Raw genomic sequence first — 17,464 nt, forward strand, 5'->3', positions numbered from 1 at the left:
TTCGCACATTTATTGATGTATTATTGTAATCCTATATATCTTTAATTCTATGTGATTAAAAATTATAAAAAGTTAATATTATTAAAATTTATATTAAGTTGACAATGAAATACAAATTAAGAGTGATTGGTCCTATTTAATACTTCCTTCGATTTTCAAAAGTTGCTATATTTACTGTAGCGACAGAAACCAAGGAGTAAGTATATTGCCCATATTGCCCTTGTGATATAATAATAATAAAAAGGCAAAGTTATAAGAAACTACCTAATATATACCCTTTTTAAAAAAAACTACCTTATGTAAAAGTTTTTGTAAAAAACTACCTTATATAATACAAATCTTTGCAAATGCCTACCTTTTACGGCCCGTTTGGTACATGGTATTAGAGGACGGTAATGATAATAAAATTAAGTAATAAAAATTTTGGTTGTTTGGATACCTTCAATGGCAATGGATGATATTAAAATAAAGTAATGAAATTACCAAAAAGGGCCATTTTTATTACCATCAAACAACCTGGTATTAGGCTGTAAAGGTAATGAAGTATTACTGTGGTAATAAAATAAGGTAATGTTGTTTCGAGTTGAAGAAAAAAATAATGAAGAAAAAAAAAGGTAATGTATGTATTTATCCAAAAAAATATTATTATTAAAAAAAGAATCATTAGATAGAATAATTTAGATACAATAATGCTTTTAGATACAATCATACAAATATACAATAATAAAACTAAGAGTCATTACCATATTTATTACTAACAACCAAATGCAATCAATGGAATATTATCTTCCATACACCAAACAAAAGAATTTTCATTACCAATTCTCATATCCATTCCTTCATTACTATTGTCATTACAACATTCCATTCCCATTACTTCATTACCGTCAACCAAACGGGCCGTTAGTGGATTTCGTTTGTTGACCGTTACTTTTGGCCATTTACCATCATGTGAGACTGACGTGACTTTAAAAATCTTTCCTTCTTCTTCTTCAATGAGGGTCCTTCTTCTTCTTCTTCTTCAGAAGCTTTAACTCCATTGATGCAATCGAGTGTGATTGTTGCCCTTGCCCATTTTGCCAACTCATTTGTCTTGTCGAATTATAATTTCTATGTAAACACTAAATAAACAAACAAACATACATTTAATACGTAAAATACATCATAAAAACACAATTTAGAACACCCTCGTTTCGTCCTCCTATGAAATGTAGAGAAACTCCAATATATACATTGCAATTGTCTATAGTCCCTTGTGATGTTTGGTGAATGACTTTTGAATCGTCTTTTTAATTGTCTTTTGACTTTTTGATTGTTTAATGATCAAAAAATATGTTTGTCAAATGATTAAGTTTCTTAGTTTTTTTATGATTTTTGACTTATATTTTCACCTTTTTTTCTAATAAACAGTCAACAATCAATATATAATTTTACCAAACATCTCTCTAAACAACTAACTAATCCAATTAGTTTAAAAGGCAACAAAAACCGCTAATACTTCTAACTGATCAAACTAGCCAATTAAAAAAGCCAATAGCCAATAGCCAACAACCATTGCCAATGTCAGACGAACCATAACATGACCATCAAAAATTGAGAAATGGTCAAACAAAATTTATTTTTTTGAAAAAAAGACACATCATTTACTAAGAACCAAACAAGAGATACTTAATTATAATTAAGGAAAATGGTGGTACAATTTCCCTAAATCAACAAATGCAATGTAAAGAACCACCAAATTTGTGGGGATTATTACACAAATCAACAAGCTCACAAAAGCTAGCATCACAGAGGATAGAATGACACCCATCTATTGAACATTTCATAGCATTCTCGACGATAGTATTCTGCTGCTGTATGACCTCCACCCTGAACACCCATTTGATATTGACAATATAAGTCATTCATACATCCGATATAGAAAATACAAGTCATTTATCGATTTGATAATGAAGTTAACGGAAATCAAAATGCATTCGAACGACTCTTAGGGTGAGATTGTTTCTCAATAGTTCAATAACGAAAGTAAATTGAAGTTACAGTGTTAGTGTGTACAACATATCCTGAGCCCTTAACCATCAGCTTAAGCTTTTAATTAAGTTGATTCCTTGACATGGTATAGTAGTCATCGTGACAAGAGGTCACGGGTTCGAAATTCAATCACCCCTCAAATTCAAGTGGAATATTTCGCACCAGGTATGAGAAGAGCCTATGTTGCATACACACACCTACCTCAAAGGGATCTCGTGTGAGGGAGTGTGTTAAAGTATATAACATATTCTGGGGCCTCAACCATCAACTTAAGTTTTTGGTTGAGTTGGTTCCTGGATATACAGTGTGGCTTGTAAAATAATTGTACCATAGGTCGAGATTATACCTTCACAGTTGCGTACGTCAAATAGTAAGAATCCTTCTCATATTTCCGTGTATACCTATCAAATTTCATCATGACGTAGTTCAATAAAACTATTAGAGGAATGCTAGAGGTAGAAGAACTCGAGTTTAGAAAGAAATTTTACCCTCCAACTTGAGCATCAACAAACCACGGACGCCATTTGTCCGAAAGAGTTAGGTTAGCCGCATTTTTTATGGATTTAATCCATTGCACAACTCCGACAAACGGAACAACCATGTCTCGATCACCACTGTTGTAAAATGGTTAGTTTGTAAGCAGCGTTTTTTTCACGAGACGGGAACTCGAAAATAGAAAATGAGCAACGTTACAAATCATTACGTGTATACTAATAATCTCAAGTTTTTATCGGTGAGATTTTGATGAACTTGAACAACACTTGGTTGATCTTTTGTGTATGATATTGTTTGGTTGCACCTGCTCCATTGGTTTATAGTTCCCTAATTGCAAATACAAGAAAGTATATAAACATAGATCCAATTCATGCCACAGCCCACAAATCAAAGAGATATGATACCTTGCGCACATGCAAAGCCTCCTGAACGGTGTTATCATTCGCCCAGCTATCGGACAGAGTATAATTGAAATCCTGCAAGAAGATAAAACTGCAAGATATCAAGAAAAGGACTGTTGAATGATTGAACGAACGATGATAAAGTTGTTGTTAGGCTATACACAACAAGACCCAGATAGGAAGAGAGTTGGCTGCATACAAACCCGAAAAGGTTCCATCCTAAAACCAATTGGTACGTATCAGGAGGAGTAGTCCATCAAGTATATATGATAATCAACCGCTTTCTAATTCTTCGATATGGGATTACAAGTGGGTTATTTTCCAACATGATAGTAGTGCGAAAGGAGAGGGATTTACAATGACCCTACCCGACACCATAGATTTGACACCTGAGGAACCGAAAGAATGAATTCGTTCGGGTCCTCTTGAAGAGATCTTCTAGTCCATCTATCATCTTGTGGTCTACCTAATGTACACTTGGGCTCCAGAATATGATTCTGCCAGATTCCCCGGACACACTGGGAAACGAAGAAAGTTAACATCATAAATTCATGGGCATCAAAGTTGATTAAGATGAAGCTGTAACTAAAGCTATCAGACACAATGAATTCTACACACCCTCTCATAATCATCGAGAGCAAGAACACATTGTGTGTTATCCGGATCCACAACTATATAGTTCTTCTTGCAGTGTTTCTTCGCGTTCTGTAAGGTCAAGGACATCGACGTTAATTACCGACTATGAGAAATATGTAAATAGACATTAACCTATATAATTCCCTCAATCCATAATTTCAAATTTCTGATGAAAAAAAAAAAGCATACATTTCATGCAAGAGGACTGCATCCAGTTGCGGACCCAAAAATTTAACTATGGTTATAATAATTAGACAAAAATATGGAGGGGCCGTGACATTTTTTACTTCAAATATCTAGAATTCTTTACAATTCCTTTTATGTAGTGTTTGAGAACAAGTATTTCATTTCAAATTATAGATTTCAATTATGAAATCATAAATGAGGAATTTGAGAATGACAAGGTTTGGATAGTCATTCTCAAATTCTCAACTTTAACTACTTTAAAAGCAATGGTGGAATTTAATCCAAATCCAAATTTGAAAATTTTGGATTTGCCAAACAAAGAATTTGAGCCAATTTCAAATTTCTAAATAAAATCATGGTTCCCAAACATGACATTAAGAAATTCGGTAATTCATACTGTACGATGGGGCCTGAGCACTTCCAAGTCCCTTCATAGGTCCGCCAATGGAGGCAACAAGCTAAGATGCTGAGTTAGCTACAGCTTGCCTTCCTTTACATGACGAGAGCGAAACTATACAAAATAGATAACCATTCAAAGTTAGCGGCATTACATTGTAAGTAATATCTGATATGAGTGCCATCCTATGAGCAAACTCTACTTTTGAATTTAAGTCAATGAAATCATCTGTGTTTGGGCTTCCCACTAAATATCCCTGCAATTCAAATTAAATCGGACAAAAATCCTTAAAATGTATGATTCTTTCAAAAAAATCTTTTATTATAAATCTAATTTTCAAGTAACACATTTTAAAAAGGGAATTTTACCTTTAAGTTCAGTTGAGGCAGCACTCCAGCTTCAATGCCTATTCAGAAAAAAACTTGTGAGTTTGTCACATATCAAATTCTATTTGACAAAATAACAAAATTCCTAATGAGCAAAGAAGAAGGAAGTACCCTCTACGACCAATTTTGTTATCAGTGGGACAATTATCCCCGAGTATCCATCACCACCCACAAAGAATGGAACCTGGAGATATTGAGGATTTTCTCCCACCCACTGCATCAGGAGATCCGAAAATCTAACTTCAAATTTTTTGACTTGTTATCCAACTTACAAGTTACAACTATTAGGAATAACTCAAACAAATAAATGATTGAATCATCATCACCATCATCATCATCATCACTTTTATCATCATTATCATCATCATACTTAGTATATCTCATTCATAAAAGCTCTAATCAGGGTTTAGGGTTGGATGACAACAAACTATACCTTTATTAAAAGAAATAAGGAGGTTGCGGCCAATGAGACCCTTGACTCGGGGAATAAATAAATCGAAATTGCCAAAGTCTATTCGTGCTACAACAATCAGACAATGTAATCAAAAAGCTATCTTTCCAGATTCTTGTTTCCCCTTGAGGTGTCGGAATGAAATTATCAAGTTCTAGGTCTAAAACGAAGTTTTAACATTTTGCTATAGAGCAAACGAAAGAGCTCACATAAAAGACTAGCCTAGTAGGTGAGAAAGTCCATTTGCTCTATAAACCCCACATTATTTCTTATGCAACCTATGTGGGACAAAGTCCCATAACATTGTAATGGCCTCGAAATCAAATCCATTCCATTACATTCAATGTAGGAATAATCAACTTATTCACAAGATATTTAGTTGGCTTATTTAGATCATTGTAATTAGGGTAATTTCTGGTTTACCAAGTTTAGTTTATTTCCTAAATTAGATCCTAATTCTTGTATAAATAATTGGATCTGTAAACTATGAAAATCAATACAAACAGTATTCATAAACCCTAATTTCCGCAATCTTAAATCCTTCATGGTATCAGAGCCAAAGGTGTTTTCCGGGACCGACAACACCATTGGTTATCATCATCTACCCTAAAAACATACCTGTCCAAAGAACAATGGCAGAAACCAACCCAAAACAACTCATAAACATGGAACAAATGGAACAAATGTTCAAACTGTTTCAACAAATGAATAAACCCAACACAAACCTTGAAACCATATCTCCTGACCTGAAATTGGCCGAAAAACTAAATTATCAAAATTACACGACTTGGTGCAAAATGATGCAGATAGCTTTAGAATGCAGGGGACGTCTCAATCACATCATCGACGATCCTCCTAACATCACAGATCCAAATTACAGAGCATGGAAACAAAAAGATTCGATAGTCTTGTCATGGATTATTTCGAATATCAGTACAGACCTTATAAACCAATTCTTAGACTACACTATTGCAAAAGATTTATGGAGAGGGATCGAAGTTCTATTAAGCAGCGGAAGGGATGAACTCCAGATCTTCGATCTGAGTTCTCAAGCCAATAATTTGAAACAAAATCGAGACCCTTTGGAGGTTTTTTATGGGAAACTTAACACTATCTGGAAAGAGATAGACCGAAGACAACCAAATCCCATGATACATGCGGAGGATATAACGATTTTCAACACCTTTATTCAAAAGCAACGGCTATTTCAATTTTTGGCCGGAATCCATGACACTTTTGACAAAGAAAAGCGTGACTTGCTACATCAAGACCCACTCCCAACAGTGGAAGTGGCCTATGCCACAATCAGACGAGAAATCTCTAGGCGTGGGATTATGAGCCACACTTCATCACCGGGAAAAATTCCCTCAGAGATAGGGAGTGGGTTGGCCGTTAAACACCGGTCGGATGTCTCATTCCGGCGTAATGAAGAGGATAAACTCACCTGAGATGCAGTTACTGTGGAGGGAGCCGTCATACAAAAGAAGGATGTTTCAAAATCATTGGCTTCCCGGAATGGTGGGAGGAACACCGGCAGCGGAAAGCCGCCACCAAGGCTCCGTCAAGAACCGGCGGCAAGGCTCACTTGGCCGCTGGCGCTTCATCTCCCACCAACAGACCAACCACTCACATAGAAGCAAAGGAAGACAGAAATAGTGTTGAAGGTGAAATGAAACAGAAAGCACAAAGAGGCGTATCAGAAGAGAGAGAAAGGGGGAAGGAGGGGAAAGGTCTGGAAACAGAAACTAGTGAGGAAGGGAAAGGGAAACACTCACACTCCCACCTTTTTATAACCCCACCCTCAAAAAACCCTAAGCCCATTCAAACCCACAGGCCCATTTTGAACCAAACCCATAATCGGCCCATTCTCAATACCACTCACAAACCCACTTACAAAACCCATAAACTTGGTCTACTATGCAAACCTCGTCTATCATCCCCATGGATATTCGATTGCGGGGCTACTGATACTATGACTTTTGACCCCCGTGATCTTTTATCCACTCATCCAAAAACCCGAACCTATATTCAAACTGCTAATGGGGAGTGCGTGAGTGTTGACCAAGCTGGGCCCGTTGCTATTTCTCCCTCTCTCAAAATTAACAATTGTCTTTTAATTCCTAGCTTATCTCACAAGTTATTGTCTATCAGTCAATTGACTCGAGAATTAAACTGTACTGTGCTTATGTCTTCTTCTGGTTGTGTTGTGCAGGATGCTCAGACAGGGAAGACTATTGGGCGTGGTACTAAACGTGACGGTCTATACTATGTGGACGAGGCAATTCAAACGGGTCACACTTTGCTTGCTCAAGGGTTCACAGATCATCAGTTATGGATGTGGCATAGACGTCTCGGACATCCATCACTAGGTTATCTGAAACATCTTTTTCCGTCATTAGTTAAAAGTACTGTAGTCTTAGATTGTGAAGCTTGTATTCTTGCGAAAAGTCACAAACATTCCTACTTTCCTAGTTCAAATCAGAGCAATGAACCATTTATTTTAATACATTCTGATGTTTGGGGCCCTGCTCCTGAATTTAATAAACAGAGTTATTCATACTTTGTTTCCTTTATTGATGATTGTACTAGAATGTGTTGGATATACTTCCTAAAACACAAGTCTGAGGTGTTTGATGTTTTTGTCAAGTTTTACAACATGATTGTCACCCAGTTTAAAGCCAAACCTCAGATACTTCGATCTGACAATGGGGGGAATACATGAACTAACATATGGAAAACTTCTTCACTACCCATGGCCTCATTCACCAAACCTCGTGCCCTCACACCCCACAACAAAATGGCATAGCTGAAAGAAAGAATCGCACTCTCCTAGAAATAGGGCGAGCTCTTATGTTTGAAGCCCATGTTCCATCCTATTTTTGGCCTGAAGCCACTGCCTCTGCCACCTACCTTACAAACAGACTACCCTCCAAAGCCCTTCAGTTCAAATTTCCTCTTGAAGTCCTCCATACCTACACCATTGTTCCCTCATTCCACTCCTTCCCCCCCCCCCCCCCCCCCCGAATCTTTGGGTGTGTTGTGTTTGTTCACTTGCCGAAACCTGTTCGGAATAAACGTGAACCTCGGGCCGTTAAGTGTATCTTTGTTGGCTATGGTAATAATCAAAAGGGATATCGTTGCTTTGACCCGACTCAAAACAAATTATATACTACAATGGATTGTGACTTCCTTGAGCATTCTTATTTTTACTCCCAGCTTCGTCCTCAGGGGGAGACTACAGATGATGACTTAAGCTGGCTCACATATTCTGTAACTAATGATCTGAACCACAAAGAGCAAGTAGGTAATCCCACAGATATTGCTACGGAAAACATAGTATTACTTTCTCCTCAGGCCGAACCCACCTTGTCTGAGGCATCCAGTGATCAAGAAGTTGTTTCGGAGACCCAAGAGGTATCATCTGAACCAGAGCCTCAAACTAATAATGATATATCGGGTATTGTTAATTCTCCATGCAGATACGAATTACCTCCAAGAAGCAAAAGAGGTGTTCCCCCAAGACGGTATGATCCAGAGTTTGAATCACAGAGATCCCAGTATCATATTAGCCGAGAGATGGGTAACTTGGCACAAACAGCTATTGCATTCCAAACCAGTCTATACTCAAGTTCCCTTCCTCGGAGCGCTGAAGAAGCCCTCCAAAACCCAAGGTGGAAAGAAGCAATGGAGGATGAGATCTCAGCGTTGAAGAAAAATAACACATGGGACAAGTGTATTCTGCCCGAGAAGAAAAAACCAGTTGGCTGCAAATGGGTCTTTACAATTAAATATCTTGCAGATGGAACTATTGACAGATACAAAGCAAGGCTTGTGGCAAAGGGGTATACACAGACCTACGGGATCGATTACTCTGAGACTTTTTCCCCAGTTGCCAAGATAGACACCATCAGGGTCATATTCTCTATAGCTGCCAACAAAGAATGGCCTCTCTATCAGTTTGATGTAAAGAATGCTTTTCTACACGGCAAGATTGAAGAAGTGTATATGCATGCTCCACCCGGTTTCTCAGACGAATTTGCTCCAGGAGAAGGATGTAAACTTAACAGAGCATTGTATGGCTTGAAACAGTCGCCTAGAGCTTGGTTCGGGAGGTTTACCACAGCAATGAAGGAATTCGGGTATATACAAAGCCAGTCTGACCATACTCTGTTCTTGAAGAAAAGGGACGGTCGGATTACATGTTTAATCATTTATGTGGATGATATGGTGATAACTGGAAATGATGAGAAAGAAATAGAGGAACTTAAGGGAAAGTTATTCATGGAGTTCGAAATGAAAGATCTAGGAAACTTAAAGTACTTTCTAGGAATTGAGGTTCTTCGATCAAAAAGGGGAATCTTCATCGATCAAAAGAAGTATGTCCTAGATTTGTTAGCAGAGGTAGGTATGCTTGACTGTAAACCAGCAGAAACACCAATAATCACCAATCATAAGCTCCAAACAACACCCGGAGAAGAACCAGCTGACAAAGAGAAATACCAGAAACTGGTAGGAAAACTTATCTACCTATCCCACACCAGACCCGACATATCATATGCAGTTGGAGTTGTAAGTCGTTTCATGCACCTACCATAGATCTCACATATGGAAGCAATCTTGAGGTACTTGAAAGGCACGAGCAATAGAGGAGTATTCTTTAAGAAAAATGGGCATCTGGACCTTGTAGCCTATACTGTAACACCCCGGTCCCTCGGACCGCTGGTGACTACTCTTGAAGACTGTAGACTAGCCCCACAAACCAACACAAGTCTTTCCAGCGCACTTTGGCCTCACTCGTGCGCACCCGGGAAAATTTCCCAGGAGGTCACCCATCCTAAGATTGCTCTCCACCAAGCACGCTTAACTGTGGAGTTCTTAGCAAATGAGCTCCCTAGAAAAGAAGATGCACCTTGTTGATATGAGTAGTCTATCAATTCTTTTTCAAGCTAAATCTGGGGTATTACACTCACCCTCACTTAAGAATACAACGTCCTCGTTGGACCGTAACTTCAGGATCTTTTCCCCCGCTAGGTGCACTGAACACTATCAGCCACGGTCGCAGGGTTGCTCTGATACCATTTGTAACACCCCGGTCCCTCGGACCGCTGGTGACTACTCTTGGAGACTGTAGACTAGCCCCACAAACCAACACAAGTCTTTCCAGCGCACTTTGGCCTCACTCGTGCGCACCCGAGAAAACTTCCCAGGAGGTCACCCATCCTAAGATTGCTCTCCACCAAACACGCTTAACTGTTTAGCAAATGAGCTCCCTAGAAAAGAAGATGCACCTTGTTGATATGAATAGTCTATCAATTCTTTTTCAAGCTAAATCTGGGGTATTACATATACAGATGCAGATTGGGCTCGCGATCGAGATAGTAGAAAATCTACATCAGGATACTTCACTCTTGTAGGGGGAAACTTGGTTACTTGGAGGAGTAAAAAACAGAAGGTGGTAGCATTGTCAAGTGCAGAAGCAGAGTTTAGGGGAGTAGCAAAAGGAATAACAGAGATACTATGGCTAAGAAAGCTCTTATATGAACTTGACTTCCCACCAAAAGAAGCATGCAAGTTACTTTGTGACAACAAAGCAGCTATTAGTATCTCAGAGAATCCTGTCCAGCATGATCGAACGAAACATGTAGAGATTGATAGACATTTCATAAAGGAAAAATTGGAGAAGCAGATCATCAGTATCCCACATGTAAAAACAGAAGATCAGTTAGCGGATATTCTCACAAAAGGTGTTTCAGCGGAAGTCTTCAAAACTACTTTATCCAAGTTAGGCATTGGAAATCCCATCACCTAACTTGAGGGGGAGTGTAGGAATAATCAACTTATTCACAAGATATTTAGTTGGCTTATTTAGATCATTGTAATTAGGGTAATTTCTGGTTTACCAAGTTTAGTTTATTTCCTAAATTAGATCCTAATTCTTGTATAAATAATTGGATCTGTAAACTATGAAAATCAATACAAACAGTATTCATAAACCCTAATTTCCGCAATCTTAAATCCTTCATTCAAACCCCCACAAGGCACAACATCCTCGTTAGTCACGATTGGCTTAACTCAGGCCACCCCACCGAGTTAGATCCTTTTTGGTCACGACTGACTTATCCCAATTCATCACTCTAAGTTAGCTCTCATACCATTGTTATAGATGAAACGAGAGAGCTCATGCAAAAGACTAGCCTAGAAGGTGACAGAGCTCATTCACTTTGGATGTGGGACAAAGTTCCATAACTCTATAATGGCCTTAAATCCATTCCATTGCACATTCCAATTAACATTACAAAAAAAAATATTCCAACAAAGGTTCAACACTCATCATAAAGAGACCTGTGTCTAACAACACCCATGAGACTGCATGAAAATGCTGATAAGCAAATTAATTAACATGTGTACCTTTAATAAAAATTCGTAAGCTTCATCTGCTGATTTTGTGTCTGAACTAGGCCATCCTTCTGGAGTTGTTGAGTAGGAGAAGCCTGTTCCAACCGGCGAATCCAGAAAAATTATACTGGCACTCTACATATAAAGAGAAATCTTCCTTAAAATAAAATCAACTTTTTTTCAGACGCGCTGTACTACTTTCTTCCAATTTTTCTTTTGTCTACTTACCTTAGTCCAAGAATAATCATAAGATCTCAAATGCGGCAGTCCGCCTTCTAAGGATGCATCTAGGTCAAATTCTAGTGGCCCTGAGAACATTTACATACACAAACTAAGTTAGATTGTGGAAATTACTTGAATCAAGTTCAAGACCAAAGTCATTTACATCTTGTATCATCTTCTTGCATCTCGACATAATAGAAACTTGTTGCTCTAGAGTGTTAAACACTCTTGGTTTCGCCTTTTTGAAATCTTTATAGAATCAAAAATAGATTCTCAATTTGCAAATTTTGCAAACTGATGCCTGCTACTTTGGAGTCAAAAAAATAGATTAGAGTCTAAAATTTCTTCTTAATTTAAATTCGATTTAAGAGCATAAGCCCAGTTTGAATTAGACATTGAGTTTCTCTACTAATAATACTTAAGTAAGGTCCCATGTGAAAAATGTCTACAAAATTGATAAATGTCATTTTATTGTTTTGGTTAGATGACTGCAAATAATGAGATACAAACTGGATAAATTTTCTTCGGACTTAAAATGTTTAGTATTTGTCAAGGAACCAACTCAACTAAAAGCTTAAGCTAATGGTTGAGGCCCCAAGAATTGTTATATACTCTAACACCCCTCACACGAGAGCCTATCGGACTAGAAGGGTGGATGCGCACAAGCGCTGAATATTCCACTTTAAATGAGGAGTGGTTGAGATTAGAACCCGTGACCTATTTATCACGCTGGCTCGTAAAACCATATCAAGGAACCAACTCAACCAAAAGTATAAGTATAAGCTAATGGTTGAGGTCCTAAGAAATGTTATATACTCTAACAGTATAAGCGAACAACTAGTATACGTGGTTCACCCTTTTCCACTCCCTTTTTACATGCTTAATACTTTTTGCTATCCTTCAAGAGTGGCGTGTGAGTGATTGAATCTTATTGCTGGTCCTAAGTCTAGATAAGGGGGGATGAGCGGTAGGTTTTTGACAACCAACTTAGCAAACCTAGTCACATTCCTCCACGTAACCGACCCCAATTTTATAAGATTAAGACTTTGACATTGTGTTTAATGTTCGAGCTAGACTAGAGTCCAAACAATAACATATTTAAAAAACAAAATAAATACTACTTTTACTAAGGCCATGTTTAATTCTAACTGTTTTTTACTAATTCAACTGATTTTTACTACTGAAAATAATTTTTACTAATTAAAATTGATTTTCACTGATTGTAACCGATTTTTATTCAATTATACTAGTTTTTACAGTCTGAAATTGAGTATTTACTAATTGTAACTGAAGTTATACATTATAATTAAATTTTACTTGATTGAAACTTACTCATTTTAAGTGGTTTACTAATTACAAGTGATTTCTACATATTAAAACTGATTTATTTTACTTTTACTTTTTTTAGTGAACTAAACCGGGCCTAAATTAGCTACCAAATTAACAAAGAATACCAAGAAAAACCCACATAAATTATGCAACAAATCATCTCATTATACTCGAGTGCATTCTGCTCACAGAAAACTAACTCTAAAAAACATAAGAAAAATTCAAAATAAAAATAAAAACTAGAAATCAACAATAAAATAGAGAATACCAATTTCATAAACAAGACTATTCCAAGAAGAACAACCAGGTCCTCCAGTAAGCCAAAGAAGTAAAGGGTCTTTCCTTGGATTCCCTTCTGATTCAATGAAGTAATAAAACATCGCTGAATCTCCCACAGTTATGTACCTATTCACAAATTAAGCTATTTTTAGTAACCAAATTAAAACAATTGATCATAATAATGAGTTTGACTAACTAATAGAAGTTATAAGTTTGAAATTACCCAGTTTGGAGGTTGAAAGGAAGATCACCGGAAAAGCCAGGAAGAGATGAGACAGTCTCACCGGAAAAAGAAAGTTCCGGCGAGAAAGTGACGGTGATTACAAGGAAGACGAAGTACAGAAGCTGGTTTCTGGGTGTAGCCATGGTGTTTACTTGCTTGTTGGTTTGTGTTGAGTGTTATGCTTAAAAATGTCAACATCCACCTTTTGGTGACCTTTTATGTTTATCAATGATGTCTTGATGAATTAAATACTCCCCTCGTTTCTCAGAACGTTTCTCAGATTCAATAGTTTATATTGCAAAAAATAATAAATAGTAGAATTATTTAAATTACATGGTAATTTCTTTTGGTTTCTTTACTGACTGTTTTATTTATTTTTGGGTTACTATTTAACAATCGCTTTTAAATTATAGTTTATTTTTAATTCATGCATTAAAATATAGTTAGATGAGATTTTGTTTGCTTCGTATTAACTCTCAACATAAGATTTATTAATATTTAATTTTATATTATAATTTTTAATTATACACAATTATTGCTATTAAGTATTGTGTTAGTGCATTGATAGACATGCAAAATGTGAATAGATATTTGAAATGAAACAGAAGAAATATTAAAAAAGAATTTAAAAAAAAGTTTAAACATATAAATGAAAATGAAAGATATTAATGGGTATATTTTCATATAAAGATAGTTGTGAAAAAATAAAAGAGATGGACTAAAAAAACTGTGGCAATATTAAAGGAGTAAACGTTTTTTCATTTTGAAAAATAGTAAAGGGTGTTAGTTTAACACTTATTGCAAATTTGTACTAACAAGTAATAAAAATAATAAAATTCTACATTAATAATTTTATAATTGAAACCTATAATTTGAAATGAAATGTTTGTTCTCAAACATAACCTAATGTTTTTATGGAATGTGCATTTTACAATGTAATCATATGTCTCTTTAAGCTTGATATTAAAAGTAATATTGTTATGAGGGAAAATCCCACTTTTAATAGTAAACTCAAAAGGAGAGAAATAATAATTCATATTAAAATTATATTAGTGATGAATAAATATGTTTGATCGAATAAATATGTTTGACCTTCATATACCATAAGCTTATGTTTGGGTTTGAATGTGATTAGGTTAAATTGGTGAAATGCTTATTAAGACAAGTTCGTTGATAAGGATGACAATATTTGGTAGATGATTGTACAATCAGTGATCCCTGATCATAGCTTATACGAGTAGGGTATACCAGGTATGATGATCATAATAACAACGATCATTGTTCAATTGGGATAAATAAACTAATGAAAACTCAAATCAAAAGTTTGGTTATTTCAAGACAAAAAAACATTTTTTCGTAAATTAAACTATTGAAGTGTGTTGTGAACTTTGACACAAAGGAAGAGAAAGAAGATAAAAGACAAGAGAAAAACATAGCAACAAGTAAGCAATAAATCAAACAATATAAGAAACAAGCAAGAACATAAGGATTTAATGGTATCTTAAGGTATCCTCCTCCGCAAACAGGTATTTGTATTGCTTAATTGAATTTTAACGATGACAAAAAAGAGATAACTCAAAATCGCTCACTTACTATAGCTCTCTAAAAAACACTCTCTTGGAGTTTCCCACCAAATACAAGAAAGTCTATCACAAAGGTTATTGTTATGATCTCTAAAGACCCTTTAATAGACGTTAAAAGATCACACAAGAAATCTTAAGAATGCCTATAAAAGATCACGTGTGATTACATTAAATCTGAGGTCTTACATGCTTTGCACGAACAAGCGTACCCCTTTTTCGTATAAGAAAAGAAAGCTAGTAACATTCTTGAGGGGTCACCTTTAGTTGCTCAAACGAGCGACCACCCTGCTTGTTTAAGCAATTCTTCCTTACTTTCCCTTTTGGTACTTCGTAACTCCATCATCATGACACTTGATATTTATTGAATCTCCTTCACTTCCTTCATTAAGGCAAACTAAGGTATGACTCACTAAGTGATCAAAATCAACACCCCTTGTGGGTTTGTGTGGGTCATTTCATTCTTGAAATAACATATCTACCCTTTTTTTTAAAAGTCATCCTCCTTAGCCTGGTGACTCATATTGCTTTCATTAATATTATAGCCTTGACAACCACCACTAACTTGTAGAATATATACAAGTTGCTCTTACTCCTCCCCATCATGAGCACCATGCTTCCTCTAATGAATTTCAAGGACCCACCATTAGTCTTAAAAGAACAACCAATAACCGAAAGTCTATCAAATGATATGAGGTTCCTCTTAAACTTAGGCACATACTTCACATCACCTAGCCTTCTTTGGACAATATTATGTGTCCAAACAATAACTTTATTAGTGCCTTTCACCTTCACCCTCTCATAATTTGGTAAGGTACCAACATCTTGCTCCTCATCCGAAAGTTTCTCATCTGTATTCAACATACAATAGACACACCAATCGGTTAGATATGTTAAAGTGATCTTGCATGCTTGTATCATCCTCCTTAGTAATTTGATACAATTCCCATCATATGCCAAGTTGTTTTGTTAGACTCTTAAATGTGGCGAAGCCACATAGTGAACAACGGGGTCATTTGACCCCACTTAAATTTTCAAATTACTATATTTACTTAAGAAAAATTACCTAGAATAAATCCAACATTTTCATGATTTTTTAACAAATCCCACCTATTGGTTAAACATGAATAATCCCAACTTTAGGAGGTATTTTCCTAGATTAAACTCGAATAATCGGATGACCAGCTATAGTAAGTAATAACCAAAAAAGTAAATTGAAAATTAACTTAAAATTAGAAAAAAAATTGAAAATTTACATAAAAATTTTGAATAATATAAAAAATCATAAAAAAATTTACATTTTTTAACATATTTTTCGACATTTTATTTTAATTTATTTTAGAAAAAAATAATACTTGCTATAGCAAGTCACCCGGTTACGAAATTTACTCTAAGAAAATACCTACTAAAGTTAATAGGTGGAATTATTGAAGGAAATCTTAAAAAGGTTGGATTATTCTAGGTAATATATTTTTCCTTTTACTTATCAAATTTGATAAATATGCCAACAAGCTAATGAAAGATGCGGAATCTAACTATTATGATTTCACCCCACTTAAAATTTTTTTGAATATGTCACTACTTTAAAACACACACTACTTGAAGCTTCTCCGACAACTCACAAGGGTAAGTAGTTATACTTGATCTCTGGGGCCAATCACAAATCGAATAATGCTAACTACCTTCTTATTCATGGAGACCCACTTCCCCTTCTTTGTACTTGTTGGCCTTGTTTTCTTAAGAGCCTCAATACCTTGTTACATCAACAAGTCTTTTATGGAGCTTTTCCACACTAAAAAGCTCACACTAGTGGAAAAAAGCTCATATGTTGTGGTTCAAAAGAGAAGGAGCATAAAATGGGAAGGAAAAACGAGTGGAAAAAAAATAATAGATTATATGCTGCGGTTCCCCATTAAACCGCAATATATAGTCTAACTTGTATTTAAAAAAAAAACAGAAAGAGGTTATTTGCTGCGACTCACTAAAAACCGCAACATTTATGGCATTATAGGCTGCGATTTTTAGTGAACCGTAGCAAATAACCTCTTTCTATTTTTTTAAAAAAACGCGCCCCTTACATACTGTTTTATTCATCAGCTAGAGCATGCAACTTCTTTATTACGACATATACCACTGCACTCACGACATTTTGCTTCATCTTCTCCAAGTACCACTCAAGCTTTTTTCTTCTTCATTGTCTTCAAGATTTCTTCTTCATCTTCATCTTCTCCAAGTACCACGTCTCACGACACCTCACGAAATTTCGCCATTTTCTTGAACCTAAATTCCACTATTTCATCATCATCTTCTCCAAATACAAACCCACGAAATTTCAACGCACCAAACTCCTTCAAGCTACTGTTTAAGGTAATTTTATATTTCAATTTCTTCAATATCTACATTAAATGTTAGAGCTTAGTTTTTTTTTTCAAATATTTGTGTACTAATGTTG

At 35.9% G+C, this 17,464-nt stretch overlaps 1 protein-coding gene across 1 annotated transcript; it reads right to left on the bottom strand.

The window, feature by feature from the left end:
- Positions 1-1,396: 1,396 nt before the first annotated feature.
- On the bottom strand, positions 1,397-13,710 carry LOC130806380 (serine carboxypeptidase-like 18). Its single transcript, XM_057671426.1, has 14 exons — positions 13,433-13,710; positions 13,199-13,335; positions 11,608-11,687; positions 11,392-11,514; positions 4,644-4,746; positions 4,515-4,552; positions 4,301-4,402; positions 3,546-3,632; positions 3,296-3,445; positions 2,931-3,002; positions 2,735-2,853; positions 2,520-2,645; positions 2,378-2,432; positions 1,397-1,869 (listed from the first exon to the last, which is right to left on the bottom strand). The coding sequence occupies exons 1-14, from the start codon at positions 13,573-13,575 to the stop codon at positions 1,786-1,788; spliced, it is 1,419 nt and encodes a 472-aa protein (XP_057527409.1). The 5' UTR covers positions 13,576-13,710; the 3' UTR covers positions 1,397-1,785.
- Positions 13,711-17,464: the final 3,754 nt, after the last annotated feature.

The sequence above is a fragment of the Amaranthus tricolor genome, chromosome 2 (assembly GCF_026212465.1).
Source record: "Amaranthus tricolor cultivar Red isolate AtriRed21 chromosome 2, ASM2621246v1, whole genome shotgun sequence".
Taxonomy (NCBI): Eukaryota; Viridiplantae; Streptophyta; class Magnoliopsida; order Caryophyllales; family Amaranthaceae; genus Amaranthus; species Amaranthus tricolor.

Coding starts and splice junctions, on each gene's coding strand:
- LOC130806380 (XM_057671426.1), bottom strand. CDS start 13,575: ATGGCTACACCCAGAAACCAGCTTCTGTACTTCGTCTTCCTTGTAATC. Junction 11,515..11,607: donor ATGATTATTCTTGGACTAAG/GTAAGTAGACAA, acceptor CTTTATATGTAG/AGTGCCAGTATAATTTTTCT. Junction 3,446..3,545: donor CTCTCGATGATTATGAGAGG/GTGTGTAGAATT, acceptor TTCGTTTCCCAG/TGTGTCCGGGGAATCTGGCA.